The following is a 25,486-nucleotide window of genomic DNA, read 5'->3' on the forward strand; positions in this document are numbered from 1 at the left end:
TTCGACGTAATGCTCCTGGCTTCCGATGCTGTCCCACTGGATCAATCCGAGTGACAACTTTTGTAGGAAATGCTCGAGAAAACTTTTGCATAACTTCCAAACATATCGTATGTATTCTTCCCTGATTTTCTTCGAATAGGCTATTCCCTTATTGTTACTTCCCGTCCATGGGACCAACAAAACTTTTTAACACAAGAGGTAAATCTATCCCAAAAACAATTGCTTTCCAGTTATAGAAAATTGTCAATAGCTTGTGTTGGGGCAATGGGATGCTTAAATGGGCTCGTAAGAATTTTAAATTATCCAAGCTTCTGTAACTTTATTGTTTGCATTGGAGTGCATTCTCTTGTATAGACTCTTGGTGATGTAGCATAATTCTTTCTCTTCAAGCGTCCCTCTAAGCATCTTTTGCATTAAAGATGGCCATAGCTATCTTTAGTGAATCAAGTGCGAATCAGTACTCTTCGTTTTACCTCTTTCTGTCCATCCTAAGAGCAATTATTCTCTTCTTAGAATCGGTACCAGTTGTAATGTTGGTTTGCAATATTTTATTTGATAGATCTTATGAGCTCTTCTTATAGATAGGTTTATTAGCATTTCAATCCTATTACTTTCTAAATCGCGTACGCTTCAGGATAACTCACTCTCCTTTTATTGCTCTGTACTGTAAGCCGGACATTGGCATGCTTATATATACCAACAACAAAAACATATGCACATCTTTAGTACATCAAGGGCAATTGTGCAACTCTATAGGATGCATATTTTCTATACCGTGGTTCCATTTGTGAAAAACGCGGATTCAATAAGTCACATTTGTGGTCTTGTCTGGACAACATATATCTTCCCATCCTTCACCACTCCTTCAATGTCCTGTGGAGATCCATAGAGCTCCTCAATATCATAACCAGTACGAGCAATGCTTGAGAGGATTGAGTTACGGAATTTGCAATCTGTGATGAGGGGATCAGTGGTGTAGTCAAGAACCACTTCTTCTTCTTTGTCCATTGGCACACTGTAACAGGAAGAACAACAAATTTGTTAGTTAGCTACAAGTCCCATAGAAATATAAAATGCACAGCTGTGTGTCATGAAAGATTTTCAATCACCTGTCATAGAGTCCAGCCCCAGCATAGCCTTCCAAGTCTTCACCATTTGAGTCAGAACGGAAGATGATTGATTTCTTTATGAAGAGGCCAATTGGCTTGCTTGGGTAACCCAATATCTAGAAGACAATAAGGCGATGAACTCATTATGCCTTCTCAAGGACCACAGTACGGAGAAATGCTAATTGCTAATGTCTATTTACCTTTGGAGAGTTAAGATTATCCTTCTTGCATACAAAGCTCATAGCTCGACCAGGAAAGGCTCCCACAAGGGTCTCCCCAAGCCCTTTAACAACTTCAGCATAGATCTCTGAACACTCCCCAGATGATGGGTTGGTAGTATGTATCACGAAGGCATAGTCTGCACTAACAACTTCTTGCACAAGAACAGACATGGAAAGGTAGGCATGATCAAGCTTCACTTTGCGAGTGCTCAAGTATGCTCTTTCATTCCATTTTGAGGCCCACACCTGATAGTACATAGTTTTTCAGTTTCACTTTCGAACTACTAAATGGTTTGGTGTCCACAGTGAATTCTAGCATTAGCTTCTGACCTTTTTAATTGCCATCCATGCTTGCTCCCAACGTTGTTCACCTTCATCTCCAGGCCAGGGCATTCCACTACCTTGCATCTTCTCCTTGAGCTCCTTCACCTAATAATAAATAAATTTAACCACTCAGAAATCGAAGTAGGGACTTACAAAATAACAGTTGCAAGTAGGATTATGTCAGTGTATTCAGTTACCAGATTAGGAGGAGCTGTCAAATTTAAAATAACATTTCGGGTTTCATTAAGCGCACTAAAGTCTCCTTGATTGAGCTTGTCCTCTAGGATCTGTACCTGTTGTGCTACTTCCTGCCAATTGAAAGATAGAACCAAAAATGCATTGAATATTATCATGTTAATTCAATCAGTATAACAAACCAATATTGTAGGCTAGTGTGGTCTGTTCCACAACCAAGAAAATCTTTTCAGCAGTTGTGTTAAACGGACTACAGTTTAGAGAAAACCACGATACATATAAGTATTGCTCTGAGAGTTAAGTTTGAGAAGAAGCTATGTGATGCTTATAGAAGGATAATCTAGCTAGTATCTTGGACTTGTAAGACTAATATTAATCTGCTAATATGAAAATAAGAATTACTAACCTTGTTTATCTTATCAGACAAAACTGTTTCAAAGGTTCCAAATGGGAGTGCGACTGAAGTTGGGACACTGACCCATGATGGTACCTTTCCGTTGATGTATGCTATATTTCGAGATTTAGCTCCAACCTAATAATGAAAACCATGAGTTACTTTTTTTTTTAGGTAAACCATGAGTTACTTGAATAATGTTAAGATGCATAATCCGTTGTTAACAGGATAAAAATATGCTCTGTGCCATGGCCATGTTCTGAAAGTAAAGATGCATAATCCATTTATAAGATAGGATTAGCATAGGAGTAATTACCATTTCATCAGAGAATTCGTCAGCAGATATTGCATATTTTCCAAGGAACTGCTTCTTTGCTAGTGACAGAGATGGTGCTGATTGGTCATCTGGTGTATTTGGGGAACTTGAATCTAGAAGTTCGCTCTCTGCGATCTCTCTATTGAATGTGCAGAATGGTAGATAGTAGTCATTTATATATGTATATATAAAGTATGGTTATGAACTTATAAATTATGATGTAATGAACCAAATGTTACCTGTAGCTTATATCTCCAGCAGCTGGCTTTAGTGAAAGTACTTTTCCTTCATTTTTTCGAAGTTGAGATAATATCTCTGGTTCAAAGCATGTTGCAAACAATACCTTTAAAGGAAGGGAAATCAATTATTGTCTAGCATATACACCGGGAATTAGAGTTGCGTAGGGTAATACTAGTATTCGAAGGATTTTTTTTTCCCAGAGAGGATACCTTGCTATTCCTTGCTCGAACTGAGACATGGGACAAGACATCTGGCATATCTGGTGTAAGGACTGCAACCGCACCATCAGGTATTTCCTCCTCTCCCTTGACAGATTTTACCACCAAAACTGTGGGTTTGTCATAAGATTGGTGTTGAACAGTGAGCAATTCGTCTACAACGACCACATAACCTGCTACTTCAACTGGACTTATGATCTGCCAACTGTTAAAACAGGTCAGATGTTAGCTAGACGGTGATAAATATAAAGGGGAAGTTTCCATAAAGATTGGAGATCATCATAATAATAATAAAATAATGGACATCATAGCATCAACCAGGAGTTTATGTGTGTAACCTTCCTAGGTTGGCGACATTCCTAAGAACAGGATCAAGACGATTCAGGAGTAGAGAAAGCGAAGCGGCTGATCCACTACGGATAATTTCCTCTGTAAATATGTCAACCTGTAGATATGGTATTTAACACAAGTGTGCAGATAGAAAATTAATGAGTAAAATGAAGTATGATTTAAGGAAGCACGCACTGTCCATTTTTCAATTCCAAGTAATGAACCAAGGTATTCTGCTGAAGGCTGAAGAATTTCATGGTATTCCTCTCCCTTGGTTGCAAGTGCAAGTCTAGTTCTGTCTAGAAATGCTTTTGCATACAATGCCCATTGATTATCAGATTGCTTAGACATTTGAAGTGCATGGTTCCATCCCTTCAAGAAACAAACAAGAATACGGTCATGTGCAGCAAGACCCAAGAAAAAAATCATTATCCATTTATATGATAAAACATGAGTCTTTTGATCATCAAATAATTATTGTCTTCATTAGATGCACTTTCCTTGTCTTGAAGTGGAAACTATCAAATAACAAAATACAAATTGGTATCCTATTTTTAGTAAGTAACATTCCAATGTTTTGCTCCAATATAGCAACCATATGGCATCATAAATAAAAACTTTGGGGCAGCACAAGTTCTACTATTTGCATGATTATTCTGTGGGTAAGTTTGTACCTTTAAGCAGCATAGGAGATTCTCGTTGTCATCAGTGGACAATGCAAGATTTTCAACAACTAGACTGATGAAGTACATGATTTTCTGGATGGCAAAATGATAATGAGACAGTAGGCATTTGAAAGTAACAAAACAAGATCTTGATAAAGGGGAAGAAGCACTCAGATATGTTTACTTAACCTCGGGTGCTGCATTGTTCAGTCTTTCATATGACCTTTCAACCGCCGTCCTAACAGTAGAATCAAGAGCTATGTCCAAAAATATGAGATCCTTCAATCGGTCCGTTGAGCCAAGGAGTAATGGGCGAAGTTCAGCTCTTGCCTCCAATAAACCCTGTAACATAGCAACTCATATTGGTAAATGTAATGTGTGTTTTGTTCAATATAAATGGTGCAGTAAGGAAAAGATTGCATCATATATTTGTGAATATTTGATGTGAAAAAGGATTCTTGAAACAGACACAGTAGTGGTACCTCAACAAGTGATTCCACTGATTGATCCTCAATATGGTTTAGAACAAATTTAAGCAATTCCTGCACGAATAATGAATTTTATTACCAGCTGACATTCATATCTTATAGATAATCTATTAAAGGAAAGGTTTAGCATAATTACAGGGAATCCAGAGGGCAACCCCTTCACAGGATTCACTTCAACACCAACCATGAAACCTTGACTCTGCAAGAGGAAGATAATTGCTATAGCTAACATGAGCATGGTTTTAATAATTTAGGTGATGGATCTTGTTAGATGTTACCTCTGCCGTGTACCCTGTACAGGTTCCTATGGCGGATTCTAGATCAGCACCAGAGTGAACAGCCTGTATTTATAAATAGTTCAGTAAAGATCAGGAAAATGATATTTTCATAAACAGATTTCCTATATGCTTTCTATGCATATATTACTGATGGTATGGAGTTAACCATCCTCTTGATGTTTCTATTCAAGATTCCGTCCTAAGCATATGTTTCACAATGAAGCTAACCTTGAGGCTTCTCATGTAGTTTGCCAAGTCATGTAGTAGACCCTCCTTCTGCTCATTCTTTAAATTTGGTTCTGAGTGAATGGGGTGGTCATAGCTTAAGAGTCGTTCCTTTGTTATGCCATTTTTATTTAAAGTATCCCAGTAAACTTTGATGTCAAGGTCACTGTTCATATAGTCGATCAGTGCCTGCGAAACAGGAAACAGTCACATACCACCAAAGCAGAATTCCTTATGGTTCTAAGAATTTCAAACATGCATGCATTATTACTTGGCAAATCACCACATCATCTGGGCTTGTATTATTGTGTAGCTTTTGATGCCATTCTTCCATCATTCCACCCATGCAATTATTGTTTCTCTACAATAAAAACAACTTCTGAAGCACCATAAAATAATACTATACCTGTTTCTTGTGTTCTTTCAGATCAGCAAATAGAAGTTGTTGAATAAACTTAAACTTACCTGTATTACTAAAATCTCATCACGAATACGTTGACCAACATCACCTTGACCTCCACGGCCAACTGCTGACATTATCATTCTTAGCATCTCTCTGTATTGTGGGTATGTTTTATACAGACTTTGAAGATTGTTTGTAAACCTATCTTGTGCTTGGCTAATCTCACTGCATATTTGTAAGAAGAAGCAAGTTATCCAAGCTAGTTGAGTATTGTTTGATGTAAAATCCAGTACTGATTATTCTGTTGAAGTGCATTATTTCTTTTCCTCTGCAGCGTTGATGAGATGTAAGAATACAGTACATACCGTGGCTTCACATTATAGTTCTTGTTCCAAACAAGTTGCCTGGTAGCCATGAATCTCATCCAAACAAGTAGTCCAGCAAGACCCAAATGTCCAGCATCTTTTGCTTGTTCAACTAGGTCAGCTGCTATATTGAATCTATAGAGGAACAACAATAGTTTATTGATGTACCAAAGAACTAGTGTGTTACTAGTCATCTTTTGGCATTTTACCTATGCATAAGAGATCTTTGGGCATCCTCCTCTAGATCGGCTATTGTTTCCAGCAAACCCTTTGCAGTCCCTTTACTTCCATCACTAGTACCCTTCAGTTGTATAACAAGTATTGAGATTTGCTAGCAGTAGCATTTATCTAGGAATTGATTGGCTAGCATTGGGGAGAAAATGACATATGGTGGATATCTCAAAGGTAAAGTCACCTCTGTACTCTTGGCAATTTTCCTGCTAAAATCAAGGTAAAAATCCGAGTTATTATTTTTTATCCATGTTTCGTTGCACCGGAGAACAAAGGGCATCCCCTTATAGGCATCATCATCAAGCTGTATCTCCAAAACCTTGGTATCACAAACAAACAAAAAAATGTCATGACATGCAGAAATTATGCCAAGTCAAAACAAATAATACAATGATACATCTTAATAAAGCTTACATTGTCTAAAAAAACATCTATATTTACCTGGTAATGCAAACCATCTAATTCAGCATCAGAGAATGAACTCTCACATGCCATTTCAAGCACTGTTGAACCAGGAGGCTGTGTTCCTGGAGGAGGTGCCTGGAAGAAAGAGAGGGAACATCACAGTTTGTTTTGTACTTAATCTTACATTGAAACCTGTGATCAATAGTGTTACCTTCCACTCTCCAGCCTTCTTTGCCAGTGCCCAATGAAGAATAAGGGGCTCCATATGATCAGTGGCCAAGTGAACTTTGATGCTACCTTGTAGATCTGACATCAGTGCCTTCGAAAGAGAGAATTTAGTCTGCATTGTGAAATGAAGCTTGAAGCATCAGATTAAGGTGTACCAATTTAGAATACCAGGATCTCCTTGTCGCCCAGTTTGAAAAGCTTTTTGCAGAGGACTTGGCAACCATGTTTCTCCTGGAAAGACTTTAGGAAAAGATCAAGAACAGTTGGACTCCTTGGATTAGCAGCTCCTGTTTCCTTATTTATTATATGACTAGATGATGCATGTTTGTTGAGGAGCTGCATGACGTCTCTGTTTTTGCGGGAGACTCTTTCTGATGAGATCTCATTTGATACTGCAGAAGAATGGTGTTCCTGATGGTGATCTGTCCGTATATGAATTTGGAAATTCTGTCCGTTATTTTTAAACCTGTGCAATAAAGAAGCAGTAAGGTCGTCTGACATTATGCGCATGGGTGAACATGTAGAACTGCCTGATACACACTAACCATTTGTTTTGTGCCTCGTCGACGACAACAAACTCGATTGACTGAAGCGCTGGATCGTCTATCTCGATTTTTAGTGTAGAGTTCGAACCAGACTGAAAAAATTGCAAGACAAAGTTCTTTCAAAATGTCAATCAATAAATTAATGTAACATTACTTGTTAATAATGTTTGTCTGACTTCTCGAAACATAAATTTCATCTGCATGTGAATTTCCATTTCTTCTGGTTGTACTCCATTTCTTGTAACATACACTCTTTAACGGCTTCATGTATATTACTCCTCCGTTCCTAAATTCTTGTAGTGATTTTCGTTCAGATTTGAACTAAAACCATGACAAGAATTTAGGGACAGAGGGAGTATCTTTCTATATAATTTCATGAATATATTTGACTTGTTAGCAAAGACATGAAGCCAAACTTTGATAAATAACTAACTATTTCAAAAGGAAATTTAATCAAATTTATGGAGAAATGTTTGGATTGTTGTTGTACAAATTGTTGTCGGTATATAATTTTAGAAAAAGTTTACATAACCGCTAAGGTTCAGTCACTTGACTACTTAACCCCTTGAGGTTTAGGCTCCTTTTGGTATTGCAGTGGATTTTCACAACCCATTTGTTTTCAGTTTTTGTCTATTTTATTGTTTAGCTAACCAGCTTTTCACTGATTTTGTGTATATTTTTCACTGTAAAATATAAAATAAGTTCTAGATGACACATTTTAGCAATTGAATACTAAAGCTTAGCCTTAAAAAAAAATACTAAAGCTTAAAACCCTATGGCATGTCCCCGAAGTGCATACCCTCTCTCATTCCAAATACACAGGGTCAACATATAATTTTATGTTAAATTTTGACCAACTATTAGACTAGCAGTATGTTATTGTGACACAGAAGTCATATCATTAGATTTATGTTAAACTATTTTCTAATTTTATAAATTTTATACACATGTGTCAAATATAATTTAGCGTAAGTGTTGGCTTCCTATAGTAGGAAGGAGGGATACATGGCAAGATGTACGGTGGTCTTATCTAAGTGGTCATTTATGGACATTCTTGCATCCATGTGTGCCAAAGAAAATCCATCCAAATATCCTTACGGGGTAACTTAGATATTTTCCATAAATTGGAGCGTGTGTTCGATATATGGTTTTTATATTTGAGGGATATATGAGACAGACCCCATAGTCAGATGATGCAACGTCCATTTGGTATTTTGCAGAACATCGGCCATGGTTCTTCTTGATTTCTTCCAACAATTCTTCTAGCCTTCTAGGAATGAATTGAAGTCATCATGTACGTTGGAAATTATACTATACAATTTGGTTGTTATTATAGTTAATTATGCTAATCCTATCGGCTTCTACATCGATTTTAGTTGATTAATTGGTCAACTGTCTATCTACCTTTTGTCCATCAAGTTGCAAACATACCCATTTTTCCTTAGAACATGTGAGATGGACTTGTCTTGGAGTGTGGTATGATTTTTTTTTTGGTCTCTTGTTGTTATCCCGACGAGTCCTGGAGTGCCGTATGATTATTTTGGTCTCTTGTTATTATTTTGGTAGATTGGTTTCTAGAAATGGGTTTTTGGTAGATGACTGAGATGTTGGTTGTCGCGATGCCAAGAGATGGCCCCAGTTTTCTTTCTTTCTTTTGCTTGGCATTTTTGTAATAAAAAAGATTATTTCTATGCACCAAGGATACAACTGCTCGGAGGGTCACCCTTCCTTTTCGAAAAAAAAGTATGTGAGATGAAAACGAGAGGATAACAACTGGATAAGCGTACTCACACAAAAAAAAACTGGATAAGACATCATTGTAATAATCTTTGATGATCATTTTGCGTGCTAATCTTAAGATAAGCTGGTACGACACATGCATGTCAACAAGCACAAACTAAACGCAAGTCTTGTAATTTATTTTTCCAACTTATAAGTAGATTTATCTATTTACTCCTCTATTGTATCCATTTGTCGGGTCGGTAAACATTCAATTTGCAAACACTTCGTATATTTGGAAATTGGCTATAGAATGGGTCATTAGACGATTTAACGCTTAATTTCTTGTTGGGGTGTGTTTTATGTTGGTCTATGAGTAATCGTCCTAATGACGTCGTTTTTAACAAAAAGAGATTCAGGTTTCTTGCGGTTCGTCCATGCGGCTACCCACGGGATCCATGCTTGGTGCAGCGCGGGATACTCTGGTTTCTGTGTGCATTCACTGTAGACGGTATAGCATGTGATTTTTTTTATGGCTTGATATTTATTGCCAGGTAGAAATAGGATCGGTGATGCACGACATGTAATGTTCAATGTCTCTTGCTCGCTCTATTGAGAATTGTACTCTCTCGATACTATATATTTGAACTAAAACAACGACAAGAATTTAGTATCGGAGAGAGTACCTATTAAACTTTAATAAGATGTCTGCGTGCATTGGTTGATGTTGAGGGCTAGGGACATGTCCCATTTTTCAAGGAAAAAAAGCTCTTGTCATTTTTAATTACAAGTACTTAATAAACCCTTAAAGCAGAGGCAACACGTAATCATCGTGTTGCTTGACTTGACATTGTAATTTTCTTTATGCAAACGGGATGTTTTTTTTTCAAATTTACTGTCGGGCCTGAACTTTTTGTATGAACTCTGTGTTAATTTGTAGAGCATAGTGTACCTGAAGGGTTTTGGCAGCTCCGATGTGCATCGATCGGCAGAAAGTCCTACGCGTACTAAGGTTTTCTTTTCTTCCATATTTGGTAGAAAAGCTAATCTTCTTTTTTGACACACCGGGAGCTAGCTAGGAAAGCTAACGTTAAGAATTATGTGTTAAGGGGAAGCTAGCTAATGTTAAGAATTAACTAAACACAGGAAAAATGGAATACGAAATGGCACACAGCCGAATATAGGCCCTAGAGCACGCACGCTTTTGAAGGGGGTCCTGAGAGCGGCGTTGTCGATCGTCCTTGTCCCCTCCGGTGTCCGGGACGGCAGCACCCATTCCCTGCATATACACCAAGTATCCATATATATAAGCAACCGGAGTACTCCGGTATTTAAGCAAATTTGAGACAAGTATAATACCGGTCGGAGTGAGTAGCATTATTTAAGCGACGAGTGCATATGTGCATACGTACCTTCTCCCGGGCTGTAGTGCACCCCAGTGAAGAGCGAGCGAGGCGCCACTGGTGTTGGTCGCCACGAGCTCGACCACCACCGAGCCCCCGGCAGGATTCGCGGTCACCTGGAGTTCAGAGTTGGAATCCAAGCCAAACCTCCCACCATTCTGCACAGGCTCGAAAACAAAGTTGAAGGAAGATGGAAATGAGAAGTACAGCGCTTAGCACAAACAGAACATGCATGCAATGCGTGTTGCCTACTTGGGAGAAGACGGGGCCCAAACGTCGGCGGTGTCGGGAAGACACCGTGGCGTGCAGCCCGCGGCCGCCGGTCCCGAAGCGCGTCGGGACCCGCGTCCGCCGCGGCCCGCCGACGGCCGGCGCGTGGACGCCGACGGCCGGCGTCGCTGTAGCTGCCAAGGATCCAGCCATTGCACCTGGCCACTAGCTACACCGATCAGCAACCCGATGGATACACTCTCCTGTAGTATGTGTTATTGTTTATTTGTTCGATCTCTCTCTTATTCCTAAGCTTCAGCGATCATTCCAATTCAAAGCGAGAGCGAAGATGAAACAAGCTTAGAAGGAAACCAGTTTGGGGCGTAGACGAAAAAAGGAGGAGGAGGAGAGGCCAAGAGGAACATGCGGAGGGTTGTCGGCCAAGAAATGGCAATGGCCTTTTTGGCTTTCATTTGACCTTTTCTGATGCCTTGTTTGAGCATAAAAATTGCGGGTTAGTGAGATATTTTCTTGAAGTGACTTGACAAAAAAAATTTACGTGACTCGGCGGCGGCTGTATACATGACAGCCATTAAATCCAATGATGCAACTGTCGGTAAACCCAGCACCTGCGTCGCTCTCGGGGGCGGCTCGGGCGAAACCCTAGCCCCCCCGCCCACCCAGGTCCTCCTCTCCCCTCGCCGTCACCGGAGGAAGCCGGCGGGCTAAGCCCATCTGACGGACGGCGGCGGCGGGGCTCTCTCCCGGTGCTGTGGCGACAGATCTCGAGGTGCGCGGCGGTTTGCTCCGGCGGCGGCGGGCGGCGCGGCGCTGGCGTGCTTTGGCGGCAGTTGGTGGCGCGGCACGAGGCGGCGGATGGGCGCAAAGGGCTGGCGTGCGCGGTCGCCGGCGGCGGGGGCGGCTCTTTCGGCGGCCCAGCGCCGCGACGGCAGATGGTGAGGCCGGGCGCCGCTGCTGCCCATTGTGGCTGCTGTCGGGCGTGCTTGCAGCGGCGGCGGCCGGTGGCAGGAAGACATTGCGGTGGCGCCCAGGTGGGCCTCTTCTTGGTTTGGGCCGATGAGGGCCAGATCTAGTCCGGATGGGTCCGTTGTGGCTGGTGGCGGCTTCGCGTCGCTGCGGTGGCTGGTGACGTCGCTCTCCGAACAGCGGCGATGGGCTTGGTGGGCTGCAGCAGCGACTGGTCGGCCTCGGCTCCTTCGTTGTTGCTTGCAGTTTGGTGGCTGGCCGGTATTTGGGTGGTGGAAGGTGCATCAACATCGTGCGGAAGCTTTCTCTGGTCGCAAGCCAGAGCCAGCAACGGCGACGCCTGCGGGCGCCGTTTCCTTCTTGAAGATGTTGTTGTGATGTGGTGTTTCTTCGCTTATCCTGTGGGTCGTGCTCCGAGGGAAACCTCAGGTTCAGTCGTGGACCAAACGATGATGACGCCCCGCGCCGTTCCCCTCCTTGGAGGCATTGTCTTTGGAGCCGACGCCGGCTGGAGGGAGTTGTGGTTGCTGGTTGTGCCGTCTGGGTGTCCGTTAGCGGCTTTTGTGGCAGCAACGACGGTGTTGAGTAGAAGTTGGGCTGCGGCGATGGTTTTGTTAGTCGGTCTTCCGACGTGTCCGTTGGCTTTCCAAGTTTGGTTTTGCTTCGTTGTTGGGGAGTCAGGTGCGAGGTGCTCCGATCTCTGGGATTGTTGTTCGGCGCAAGCCTTGCATATTGCTCCTCAGAAGCTCAGCATCATAATCAGCGTCTTTTGTTCGCTAGCGAGGGTGGCTGGTTGTTTGGCATGGGCCGATGTGAGCTTGCGTACCTGCTGAGAACTTCAACATAGTCTCTCTCCCATCACTCGCATGCATATTTGTGACTGTCTTACCTCGTTGTATGTGCATCAAGTTATTTAAAAAATCAAAATGCTACTCCCTCTGTTCCTAGTTAATTGGCCGGCCTTTTTGCAAAGAAACCCTTGTAAATGTCCGAAATAAACCTCCAGTCCACATCTTCAATTAAACGTGGACTGCCCGTTAATTTCGAAAATTTAAGGGGGGGTTTCGCAAGTTCCAGTAGAACATGGACTGCAGATTTATTTCGGAAAGGTTTTTTTTGCAAAAAGACCGACACCAATTAATTAGGAACGGAGGGAGTATGGCTGTCAAATCGGGCATTAGAATTTTGATCTGTTTTCTTTTTAAATTGCTGTTACTCCCACCACTGCTTTTAAGAATTTTTTATACACATGTGTGATTAAGAGACGCCTTAGTTTCCAAAGTCGTACTAATATTCTCATGATCCCATCGTGTCAAACTATAAATTTGGGTTGTGATACTTCCCATCAAAGATTTCAGAATCCCCTACATTTGTGGGTTATCAATCAACACCTGGCCTTGCAATTGAGTACCTCCACTTGCAAACTCTTTACATTATGGAATTAAAGTGGGCAAGATTTGCGAACCAAATCCACAAAGGAAAATATTGTGTTTAACTTGCAAAGTCATAGCTCCATAAATCAAAATACCAACTCAATGAGTGAATTATATAGCAAAATAACTCCAAATTGTCTAAATTTTTGCATATGCCTTTCGAATAATTTGTAAAAAAAACATCAAAGCCAGTTGGAGGGATTTTCAACATGGTTAGCACTGTTAGCTTGCAATTAGCACAAGAAAAGAATAAAAATGGAAAATTTAAATCCTAGTCGCTTTTCATGAAAGATCAATATGACAAAGACATACTACTACCTCCGACCCATATTATTTGTCTCTAATTTGCCCAAATATGGATGTAGAGTAAAATACACCCGCGGCCCAACTATTATTGACGAGGTGCCAAGTTGGTTCTAAAATTACTAAATTCCATATTTAGGTCCCAATATTTTGTTAAGTGGGTCATGACGGGTCCTAAGCTTGTCCCGGAGCGTTTGACCGACCTATGTGGCGCATTGACAATACATGTCAGCAAAGGAGCCCATTGGACATGATTGACGTGAGGAAAAATGCACCTGTGGTCCAAATATTATTGACGAGTTGCAATGTTAGTCCTAAAATTATTAAACTGCATATTTAGACCCTAATTTTTTGTAAAATGGGTCATGACAGGTGAAAGATCGGTATGGTCGACTAGAGGGGGGTGAATAGGCGACTAACAAATTTTACTTTTACTTTTCACTTTTAAGGGATACAAGCATCAATACATGGGTTCACTAAAATGTCTAAATGATGAACACCCCTAGTATGATGCAATAGCCGAAGCACTAGCAGAAGCACAAGATAAACAATTTAGCTTAGCAAGTAAATAAGGGGGCAAGAATGATACCACACGGGGAGACGAAGATTTCACCGGAGTTCCACCTATTGGGATCGGTGTACGTCTCCGTTTGGAGGAGTGCTCTACCACAAAGGGAGAGATGCTACGAAGGCTCACTCTATTCTCCAACTCACCACACCACAAAGATGGGATGAGCTCTCACAACACCACAAATGCGAGGTGAGTTCCACTAGTGGCTTCCTTGAGTGCGAACGCTGAACCCTTAAAAAAAAGGAGAAGGGCACAACTCCACAACTTAATTAGAGGCTCCTTCCCGAATCCTCAAGCTCCTCCTCACAAGATTGGAGGCCTTGAAGAGACAACTTCCGGCTAGGGATCCCAAAATTCCAAGAGTAACAAAATCCACCAAGGGAAACGAGAGGAATCAACTTTTGATTTGGTGAAACCCTGGATCGAGCTCTTCTCAACCCTTCCTCAAAGTATTGGCTTGGGGGATGCACTAGGGAGAGAGATCTCGAGATTTGAAACTCTTGGTGTTCTTGAGTGAGAGAAAAGGGATGAACTGGGTGAGCTTGGGCTGCCAGACCCGTTGGGGACAAAGCCCCTATTATAGCCCTTCAAAATCCAAGAGTTACGACCAATTTCAGTTAGACCAGTACCTGGGCGGAGGAAGACCAGAAGTTCTAAGGGGTAGAACTTCTGCCCTGCTACCGGCCTCCTACCGCTATACGCAGCTGGATTCCAGTAGCTTTTCAGTACCTGACTAGTACTTGGGCAGAAGTTCTACCCACCGGAACCTCCGCTTAATTAGGCGGTAGTACCAGCTAAAACTGAAATTTTCTGGCAGGCCTAGCAGGATTAAAGCAACTCTCAACTCAAAACTGGGTTTAGGCTTTATGTGGCTGCATTCTAGTAGATTTGTGTACGTGAAGTTGATTCACCCAAAGCTTTTCCAAATGGACTCCCTTTTTATAGTATGGATTTTCCTACGACTCAATAAAATAAAAGGCCGTTAATCCTTATACGCTTCTTTCCTTTTTGAGAACGATGAATCGTGTCACAACACTAGTTATCAAATCTGAAAACACTTGGCGCACGATTAGTCCACAAGTTATGTTATCATTAACACCAAAACTCATTAGGGATCGAAATGCCCTTTCAACAGGTCCTAACCTCAATAACTTAACAAAATATTGAACTGCATATTTGTAAAATTGTTAAACTGCATATGTAGGTCAAACGCTCCGAGACAAGGCTAGGACCTGTTGTGACCCACTTAACAAAATTTTGGAACCTAAATATGCAGTTTAGTAATTTTAGGACTAACTTGGCACCTCGTAAATAATAGTAGGATCGCGGGTATATTGATGTATGTATGTTTAAAAAGCGTTTAAATACATGTAATATTTCGACAAATAATATTCCGGCCGGAGGGAGTAATTAATTTCAAATGCAATACGATGCTTACAAATTAGAAAGTTAAACAAGATCCTAGAGTTTAGGTCACTGCACGTGTGGAACAAAAAAATGCGTTAGGAACAAAAAATATAAGGGTTCGTGCAAGCTAAGCTTGTTTGGGTCCCATCATTTGGGCATGGAATCCTGCAATTTATTCTGGATGATGAACCAATTTGTTTGGTTGGAAAAGAATTTGGCACATGAATTAAATCTGAAATTTCATGGACTCACACCTATTCTAACTCAAATCATCTCTAAAAGACATCATTTTTCTATAATTTTCTCTCATTTTAAAGATACATATGGCCCACGAACATGATTTTTGAATTCGAAATTCATATTGAACCAAATAAAATCCTACTCCCTTCATTTCATATTAGTTTTACTAAATTCTTGACAATTAATATGGAACATAGGGAGTATCCAATATTTGATTCCGATTCGTTTTTACCAAAATGAAATCAAATGACTACCAAACGTAAAACGAAAACGAAAACAGGCCAGATTTCTGTTGGGCCTCCAGTTTCGGCCTGCTCGATTGCTGCGATATCTGCGAAAACCACCGCCATCCTATCGCGCACACTCTACGCCCTTCGAGAAAGAAAAGCAAGGGCGACGCCACGATCTGAAAAGCCCTAATTCGCACCTCCCACCCAAACCTCCTCCCTCGACCCCTCCCGATCCGCCGCCGCCATGGCAGCCGTCGCCGCCGCGCCGTCCCGCAAGACGGAGACTTACACCGACACCAAGCGCCGCGACGACGTCCGCGGCGCCAACATCTCCTCCGCGCGCTCCGTCGCGGACGCGGTGCGCACCTCCCTCGGACCCCGCGGCATGGACAAAATGATATCCTCCGGTGACGGGGATGTCATCATCACCAACGACGGCGCCACCATCCTCTCCCGCATGTCGCTTCTTCAGCCCGCGGCCCGCATGCTGGCCGAGCTCTCCCGATCCCAGGACGCCGCCGCGGGCGACGGCACCACCACCGTTGTCGTCCTCGCCGGATCGTTGCTCCGGCGCGCGCAGTCCCTCCTTGCCGCCGGAGCCCACCCAACTGCCGCCGCCGACTCCCTCCACCGACTCGCCGCCAGAGCCGTCGAGGTCCTCCACGGCATGGCCATCCCCATCGAGCTCTCCGACCGGGACTCCCTCGTCAAATCTGCATCAACAGCCCTCAACTCCAAGGTCGTCTCCCAGTACTCCAGCCTCCTCGCTCCCCTGGCTGTTGACGCGGCACTTTCTGTGGTTGATCCTGCCCACCCAGACCTCCTCGATCTCCGCGACATCCGCATCATAAAGAAGCTTGGTGGCACTGTCGATGATACTGAGCTTGTCCGTGGCCTCATCTTTGACAAGAAGGCTAGCCATGCTGCCGGGGGTCCTTCTAGGATCGAGAATGCCAAGATCGCTGTCATACAATTTCAAGTCTCCCCGCCAAAGACTGATATTGAGCAGAGCGTCATCGTGTCAGACTATGCACAGATGGACCGCATCCTCCGTGAGGAGCGTAATTACATCCTTGGGATGGTTAAGAAGATAAAGGCATCTGGATGCAATGTTCTCCTCATCCAGAAGAGCATCTTGCGTGATGCAGTGACTGATTTGTCGCTACATTATCTTGCAAAGGCTAAGATTCTTGTGGTGAAGGATGTGGAGAGGGATGAGATCGAGTTTATCACCAAAACTCTTAACTGCTTGCCTATTGCCAACATTGAGCATTTCCGTGAGGATAAACTTGGGTATGCTGATGTTGTCGAGGAAGTGTCTGTTGGTGACGGCAAGATCGTGAAGATCATTGGTATCAAGGACATGGGGAGGACTGCAACTGTGCTTGTCCGTGGGTCGAACCAGTTGGTTATTGATGAAGCTGACCGCAGTCTCCATGACGCCCTATGTGTCATCAGGTAATATGTAACTTCGACTGAAGTAATAATACTATATTATATGCTTGAGTCGTCTAGATTGTACTTCTGCTTTCTAAGTCTTTTACGCTTATTTGTGAAAAGTTTTATTAGTAAATGATGAAGAGTAACTAAAATCTATTGGGTAGCGTAGTACCAGATATGAAAATTTGTCGAATGCTAGAATAAATGTTAACTATAGTTTGTTCATTGCACCTAATTGTACCTACACATGTGGATAGCAACAACTCATTTTGTACAAAAGTAGTATGTGATCCTTGTATTATTATCAGATTGGATTGCAAAAGAGTATATGATCCTCAGGCTTAAGGACATAACGATTTTCTTTCATATTGTGTACACATGCTGTTCCATTTTGCATCTGCCATGACCATCATGGTTTTCTTGTCAAGGTGCTTGCACAAACTCTGTAGCAACAGCTTGTTTGGTAAAACAGAGTCAAGTTATCTCCATCTATATGCTGCCGTAATCACACATATCGGATACAAAGCTTTGCAGATGCCGGTAGTGTTAGGAGTCTGTTTAGCCTGTCAAATGTGCTACAGTTCTCAGTTCCTCACTAGGTGGTCAGGTGTGAGAGTGTGCATAGCTTAGTCAGATTCAACAGAAGTTCTTGTGCTATTTGTTTATTGACTGCTCAGAGTACTCATCAGGGTGGCATGTAAGCTTGTTGATATGTGTGGTAGATTTCTCACATGATATTGTGTTAAAAAAAAGTAGGCGAGGGTAAATAATATAACTGTTACACAAGAGCGGACCTAATTGTATTGGTTGTCTTACCAAATGTAAGAATGCAAATGTTCTAGTAGTGGCATGAAACTTTATAATTTGTTATTTAGTGAGATGAGTTATAAAAATTAATCAATTATATGCTAAGTTACTTACATGTCTGTTTATGGTATACATGAGGTGACCTGTTGTCATGTATCCTTATCTTATGGGCATCTGGTTCTCTGTACTGGCAATAGGCTTGTCAAATTAACTTACAGCAGAGCAATAGGTGAGAGTGAAATATAGCGATGTGACGTGTGGGCAAGTCTAATTTTACTAGCCTATGATGAATATTAGAATGCGGATGTTTTAAGGTTTGGTTTTGCTCAGTTAGATACTCTGAATTAATTTACATGCAAGTTGCTGTCATTTCTTTTACGGTACATGACAATGGCCCTTTGTCAAGTATCATTATGATCTTTGATCTAACTAGTAAATGTGTGCTGTCAAGGTACTAAATTATTCTGCACCTTCTGTTGAATTTTTTATTGCTTCAGCCTTCAGTTGTCTATTATTGTCTGTTTACACACCTAAGAGGCACCTTTTACCGGTTTTGTCACATTCGTGCCAAAATTGATGACTGCTTCATATTTTTTTTCTGCCTGTTAATATTAACACTTTTACATTCTTAGGCTTTTGTATGATCGATTCAATTTGAGAATATTTATCGCGCAATTTATTGCTATATCCTCTCACCAACCTTGCAATAACTGCTCATGGTTGAAATTCATCTTGTGAAGTTTAGACGTGACAATATTGTGTATATAATGGGCTGGTAGAATTAACTTCCAAGCTTTCACCATACCGGTTGTTTCTGAATTTTAGTTACAGAACATCTGCTTGTTTGCAAAGTTGTATGCGTGATTTGTTGGTTTATGCATTAGTTCAGTGCGGTCTCTGTCTGTGCCTTATAGTCTGCAATAGTTGTGTAATCACAGGTAGCACTTGTGTAATTTGTACGTCCTTGTCCTAAGTGTGGGAGATGGCATCTTAGTTTGTAGGGCCTTATAGGCACAAGTATTTGCATACTTGTAAAATGATTAATGCTGTATTTCAAGCTTTTTACGCCATTTTTATAGTAATGGTGTAGCAACTTTCATGAAGCAACTGAAACTACTTTAGAGTGTATAATTGATTATTTCTTCAATGTTCTGACCCTATTGATGTTTATTTTCTAGGTGCTTGGTGAACAAGAGGTTTTTGATCGCTGGTGGAGGTGCACCTGAAATAGAAATGTCAATGCAACTGGCTGCTTGGGCAAAGGAGCTCCATGGGATGGAGAGTTACTGCATCAAGGAGTTTGCTGATGCACTTGAGGTCATCCCTTACACATTGGCAGAGAATGCAGGGCTTAATCCAATCGCCATTGTCACTGAGCTGAGGAATCGTCATGCCAAGGGCGAGAAGAACACTGGCATCAATGTGAGGAAAGGCCAGATCACAAACATCCTGGAGGAGAATGTTGTGCAGCCCTTGCTGGTGAGCACAAGCGCCATTTCGCTGGCGTGTGAATGTGTTAGAATGATCTTGAAGATTGATGATATAGTCACTGTAAGGTAAGGTCGTAAGGGAGATGTTCTCTTTTGGTATGTTTTGTTCTTTGTGGTGGATGGGCGCTTTGGCCTGTCCAGCTCTGTCTGGCTTGATGCTATGTAGGTTTGCTACTTAATTCTAGAATTCTATTTGTGAACGTGTGGCCTTAAATCTTGTTCTGGACTTGAGGCTTTGATGTCTGCTGAAGATGTCTGTATCCTGTATCAGTAATTTTTGCTCTACTTGGGTGAAATTATCAGGGGCGTTCCCATCTCTTCACTCCACGTGGACCACATGCCTATGTGATGTTAACAATGTTTATGTCCTTTATTTGCATATTAATTTTTTTGAGGTTCTGAGGGAAGTTCCAACTGCTGAGCTCCTCGAATCAAACTTTCAGTTGAGTAAAAACAAAGAATTCAAGCATAGTGGGATATTGTAATCTCCATTTTGTTAGATGTTGTTCCCTATCTACACCACCTTCCAGGTCATCTCATTGTCAGTTGGAATCAATCACAAAGATTTTGGTGATTGCTACCTGTTGGGTTCTCCACAATGATGGATGGTTAGGGGTGGTGGAACAACAATAAGATGGACGGAGGCGAATCATTGCCATGTGATCTTAGCTCATTGTGCTGGCCATTTTGACCATATTTAAGCAGAGGACAAGACCTGATTGATGCACATGGTCAGACTCGTCAGAAACGATATGTTCAACATATTCGGCGTATGGAGACAAATACTTGAAAAAGGGAATATCTATACATATAAACTAGATAAAAACAGTAGTGCATCCTGCGACCTGATATATTCTCATCATTGGAATCAAGATACACTAGTTCATTATATAGCGCAAAATGAAAAGAAAAAAAAAGAAACACTTAGCCGTTGTTGTGGTAAATGCCCAAAGAGAAAGCAGCACATCTCTCGCACACCTGATCTCCTCGTTCAGGCATCGCATAAGATGTAAAATTTCTCTGACTCTTAGTCGAGACGTGATACCAATCATACAACACTTAGTCGTGATAAGCACGGAGTGTATCTCAGATCATTCGTTTGTGAGTGTGAACCATGCTGGACATATCTTGGCAAGTTGCATCATGCATGGCTTGTGGTGTCCCCTGCAACATGGCATTGCATAATGCTTGGATCAACTTGGATCAGTTGATGCATGCTCAGGGAGCCGAATTCTAATTATTTCTTTCTTGTGTCTAAATAATTCGTTGGCGCATGATCCTCTGCCATGTATTTGATGGAACTACTACTTTGTTTATCAAACTAGTCTAACTGAATCTATAATCAATGTATTACCCGCAAAAAAAAACTATAATCAATGTAGAGAAGTAGAGGGCGACTAGAGGTCAGAGCTCCTCCTATATAAGGTGCAACCCAGGAGAAGAACATGACACAAACACCTGCAATACTTGTCATGAATTGATCATATATAGGCAGAGGTAAACACAACAACACACAGAGAAAAGAAGAGGATCGGAGAAGATATCTCTATAGATGATGAAGATGATGGAGAGGAGCCCAGAGAAAGTGAAACTGCTGATGGGGGTGCTGGCCCTTCAGTTCTGCCTGGCGGGGTTCCATGTGGTGTCCAGGGCGGCCCTCAACATGGGCATCAGCATGATCGTCTTCACCGTCTACCGGAACTGCATCGCCTTGGCTCTCGTCGCCCCTTTCGCCTACTTCCTTGAGAAGTGAGTGACCTCATCCATTAATCAATGATGCATCCATCAGAAGCACACAACTTTGATTATTTCCTTAATGCATGGGCGACGTGTACGTCTCTGATTTATCTTACATTTTTATCTGCTAGGAAAAACAGGCCACCCATTACCTTCTCCTTGCTGGTCCAGTTCTTCCTTCTTGCCTTCTGCGGGTAATTAAGCAAGCTCATCGCATGTGTATTTTGTTCGATCTAATTAAAGTCCAGATTACATGATGATGTAGGTTTGCTGCAGCCTGCGGATTATAATCAGTATTTCCTTACGGTTGTGGCCTGCCTTTTCAGGATTACATGCAACCAGGGTTTCTATCTTCTTGGTTTGAATTACCTGTCTCCGACCTATGCATCCGCTATACAAAACACAGTTCCAGCGATCACCTTTGCCCTGGCTGCTTGTTTAAGGTACATATCAAACTTGCATGGTAGTCTTTCGTTCTTTCTTATAAGATGTTCTATCCTTGTACTAAGTTAAAAAAAATAAAGTTTGACCAAGTTTATAAAAAATATAGTAATATCTCAATATCAAATAAGTATGCTATAAAGGTATATATCATGACAGATTTAATAAATTGATTTATAGTTGTAGGTGTTGATAGATTTTTCTACAAACTGGGTCAAACTTTTAAGAGGTTTCAATTAGGATAAAGCTAAAGCAAAAAAAATGGACGGATGGAGTTATATTTTTATTAATGATCACTATGCCCTTCTAATATAGTTTTGAGTTTTGAATGTTAGTCTCTGTTTTCCAAAAGGAAACTGCACTAAGCATAAGTATGGTGTACTTTCGGTTGTTTATATTGATTTTTATTTCCTTGGTGAATGAACCTGCAGGCTTGAGCAAGTAAACATTAACAAGAGACATGGGATGGCGAAAGTGATCGGCACGGTGGTAAGTATAGGGGGAGCCAGCATCATCACTCTCTACAAAGGGATGCCACTGATGAACTTCAAGTCATTGCATATCTTGGGAGCCAGCAGCATTGTGTCTCCAAACCTTGTTTGGAATTGGACTGTCGGCTGCCTATTCCTCCTTGGGAATTGCTTTGCCTGGTCTGGATGGATGGTACTTCAGGTGCCTACTTTTACTCAACTCACCATATGCACTAACAGTACTTATGTCGAGTCATACTAGTATTTTGTTGTTTTCACAAGCTTGAACTGGGCGTGTATACATGTGATTGAATGTTTCACAGACAAATCTTTAGTAATTTTGATGTTTTAATGGCCTGAAAAAATTCTTATGTGAGATATAAGCTTTACATGTATCACATTAAAACTCTCACTTTATTGATTATCAAGCATATATATGTTGCAATGTTATGCATCATTTTAAGTAAGCATGAGGTAACTGGAACTCCATACTGGCAAAATGGTAGAACATGACGTCTGCATGAACAAATATTCTTGTATGGGACTATGTTAAATTGAATAATATAATGAGTCGGGCCGAAATGTCCAGGTCCTATAACTCCTTATATGTATGCACATTATGGTTATTCCTAATAAATGTTTTTTTTATTATAGGCCCCAGTTTTGAAGAAATACCCTGCCCGATTATCAGCGCTTTCTCTCACACTAGTATTTGGGCTAGTACAACTCTTGGTCATAGCAGCATTCAGTGAGAAAGACCCTGAGAACTGGAAGCTTCACTCTGGAGGAGAGCTCTTCACAATCCTTTACGCTGTAATTTTCTCCCCTGACGCTCCACAGAATCTATATATTTTTCTTCATATGGAAGTACCTACATTTCCTCTATGATCTACAAAAGAAAGTAGATTGGTTATTTGTTTTGAATCTTTTTTGCATGTGTAGCAAGGAAGCACCAAATTTTTCATTAATCGTTTGGACTCATCTTTTCTCCAGGGTCTGGTGGCTTCAGGGATTGCGTTGTCCCTTCAGATCTGGTGCATTCACAAGGGTGGTGCTCTCTTCACTGCTATTTTCCAGCCAGTACAAACTGTCATGGTGGCCATACTGGCTGCTGCTGTTCTTGGCGATGAACTATACACAGGAGGGTAAGATATTCTGTGCTAAAAAAGAGACGACACTTTCCATATGTTGGTATTTAAGAAAATAATATTATTCCGAGCATTCAAAATGTGGGAGCTAACTTGTCATCCAAAACTCACAGGGTCATTGGAGCTGTCCTTATAGTGATTGGCCTCTACTTTGTGTTGTGGGGCAAGAATGAAGAGAGAAGCAAAACCGATAGTGACCAATCAAGTGAAGAAGATCTATCGAGGCATCTCCTCAACGAAGAACCTTCTCGAGAAGCTAAATGTGTGACAAATGATGTTCCATAAGAAAACAACCATCATTTCTTGATTACGATTTTCCTTAAACAACATATAACACTAATACGGGAGATGCAAGGTCGTGAAGTGTGGATATATAGTGGTAGTTTTTGCAGTTCATCTCTTTGTCTAGTTTAGGAATATTTACTTTATTGTATTATTTTTTCTATTGCTGCTGGGCAGTTGATTGTCACGGAAAGAATTCAGTTCCATCAAGTAATGGATTGATCTACTTAACACGAAATATCCAATTATCTGGTTTGAGTTCTACCCGGCAGTACACAAAATATTTCCTTTGCATTTCATTATAAGATAATCAGATATAATCTTAAAAAGACTAAGATGTTCTTTTGGGTGTATACTTCCATGACCTGCATACTGGTTATCTTTTTACATGTTCAATAGCACCATTCAAGTACATATAGACCACAGGAATAGCCATACTAAGAATAATAGCAATTTAGTGTTAAAAAAAGAATAGTGGCAATTTAAAATAAAAAACAGCAACAATGATTTCAAATTCGTTTAGTAATTTCAACTTACCAAAAGCATTATACTCCCCGGCAACTGTGCCAAAAATGTCTTGATACCAACTAGTGTAGGGAATCGATTGTGGCACCTTTCAACAATAAAAGAAAAGTAAATATCACGTAACCCCTACAATGAATGAAGTGTATTAAAGACTACACCTTTTGGAATCTTATCACATAACCCTGACTTCTAGACTAAACCATATCAGAAAACCCTTATTTTGTCCATCAGCTTGGCTAATAGCGAAACTGACCATGGGTCCCACACATCAGCTTCAGAATAATAAAACGTCTTAGGTTAAGGCGGCCTAGTCCGGATCTCGGCCACGTCTTAATTTTGTAATAATGAAGTACCATTTTTCTGTCATAATTAAAAAAAAAGCAGCACCAAAATTTCATGGTCATATAAATAAGAACAAAGAGAAAAGAAGGAAAAATGACAAGAAAATAGATATATGCCAGAATAAAGGATCAAAGTAACTAATTCAATGTTACGTTTCTCCAATCGAAAAACTCTATATTTGTTCTAGCCAAATTATTTTTTGGGCCAGCCCACGTGTTGAGAGCTTCAGGCGTAGGGACGCAAACAGGATCCCACAAATGACCCACTGCCCGTTCAAATCTCCTATTCATGGGATATCATTTGGGTCCCTATTCGGGTATTCCTATTTGGTTCACTGTTCGGGTGTCATATTGCACTTTGTCATTTTTCTTATGTTTTCTCACCAAGAAGTGACCCTAGATTATACATGGCCATCGGGCTGGGCCTTTTCGAAAAGCCTGAAAGCCCATCGGGCTTGGCCCGTTTGCGCTGGCCCGGCACAAAACTAATCGGGCCAGGCCGGCCTGAGGCCCCGCCTGTGCCAAACCTGGGCTTCTTCCTTAGGCCTGGGGCTGGCCCAGCACGGCCGATTATATTTTTTTATTATTTTTTATTTTGTTTTCTTATATTTTTCCCATCTATCCTCAAAACTCTGACTTAGCCAAACAATTTTGGCTCATTATGTCCATTTTTGGCCCATTCTAGCCTCTTTTTTTCTTTTCTTTTTCCTTAGCTAGGCCTTAGCGTAGATGGGCTTTCTCAGGCCGTGCCGGGCCGTACCTAGTACCGCGCCTGGGCTTGCAGAAGGAGTTTTCGGGCCTGGCCGGCCCCTCTATTGCGAGGTCCTCCTCCGTTTCCGAAGCGGCAGCCAGACCAATTTCTGTAGGATCGTTGGATGGTACATTTGTTGATTTGTTGCATTCGTATAGAATTGTTCATGTTACATTAGAGGCCCTAATAAATTTTCAAGGTCAGTTCTTGATTAGAATATTTTTCAGCACCAGGGTTATCCCTCTCCTCCATGCGTTCAAGCCACCAGAATCACACCCCAAATATGGCACAGCCCATTGCAACTTCCATATGGGATCAAAAAGAAAAAATAAATCCATATGACACCCAAGCACCAGTGGTCTCTGCTTCCA

The 25,486-nt window shown here is 41.4% G+C and overlaps 3 protein-coding genes across 3 annotated transcripts; 2 read left to right on the plus strand and 1 right to left on the minus strand.

Annotated features, from left to right (window-relative positions):
- Window positions 1-629: 629 nt before the first annotated feature.
- LOC100841440 (alpha-glucan water dikinase, chloroplastic) lies at window positions 630-10,653 on the minus strand. Its single transcript, XM_003571200.4, has 29 exons — window positions 10,555-10,653; window positions 10,312-10,460; window positions 10,100-10,178; window positions 7,181-7,272; window positions 6,804-7,101; window positions 6,619-6,726; window positions 6,444-6,542; window positions 6,187-6,321; window positions 5,981-6,072; window positions 5,772-5,906; window positions 5,469-5,631; window positions 5,275-5,364; window positions 5,007-5,192; window positions 4,779-4,841; window positions 4,637-4,699; window positions 4,495-4,554; window positions 4,202-4,354; window positions 4,022-4,105; window positions 3,543-3,719; window positions 3,356-3,462; window positions 3,009-3,222; window positions 2,799-2,902; window positions 2,560-2,698; window positions 2,256-2,381; window positions 1,852-1,962; window positions 1,661-1,759; window positions 1,310-1,576; window positions 1,110-1,225; window positions 630-1,015 (listed from the first exon to the last, which is right to left on the minus strand). Exons 5-29 carry the CDS (start codon window positions 6,975-6,977, stop codon window positions 811-813), a joined length of 3,270 nt encoding a protein of 1,089 aa, XP_003571248.2. The 5' UTR covers window positions 6,978-7,101; window positions 7,181-7,272; window positions 10,100-10,178; window positions 10,312-10,460; window positions 10,555-10,653; the 3' UTR covers window positions 630-810.
- A 5,162-nt stretch (window positions 10,654-15,815) lies between these two features.
- On the plus strand, window positions 15,816-19,747 carry LOC100840540 (T-complex protein 1 subunit delta). The gene is made up of 2 exons (XM_003573104.2): window positions 15,816-17,141; window positions 19,109-19,747. Exons 1-2 carry the CDS (start codon window positions 15,928-15,930, stop codon window positions 19,488-19,490), a joined length of 1,596 nt encoding a protein of 531 aa, XP_003573152.1. The 5' UTR covers window positions 15,816-15,927; the 3' UTR covers window positions 19,491-19,747.
- Window positions 19,748-20,853: 1,106 nt separating this feature from the next.
- On the plus strand, window positions 20,854-23,746 carry LOC100842970 (protein WALLS ARE THIN 1). The gene is made up of 7 exons (XM_003573108.4): window positions 20,854-21,169; window positions 21,289-21,351; window positions 21,484-21,600; window positions 22,030-22,270; window positions 22,723-22,881; window positions 23,062-23,213; window positions 23,330-23,746. The coding sequence occupies exons 1-7, from the start codon at window positions 20,973-20,975 to the stop codon at window positions 23,499-23,501; spliced, it is 1,101 nt and encodes a 366-aa protein (XP_003573156.3). The 5' UTR covers window positions 20,854-20,972; the 3' UTR covers window positions 23,502-23,746.
- Window positions 23,747-25,486: the final 1,740 nt, after the last annotated feature.

Source organism: Brachypodium distachyon, chromosome 3 (genome assembly GCF_000005505.3).
Source record: "Brachypodium distachyon strain Bd21 chromosome 3, Brachypodium_distachyon_v3.0, whole genome shotgun sequence".
Taxonomy (NCBI): domain Eukaryota; kingdom Viridiplantae; phylum Streptophyta; class Magnoliopsida; order Poales; family Poaceae; genus Brachypodium; species Brachypodium distachyon.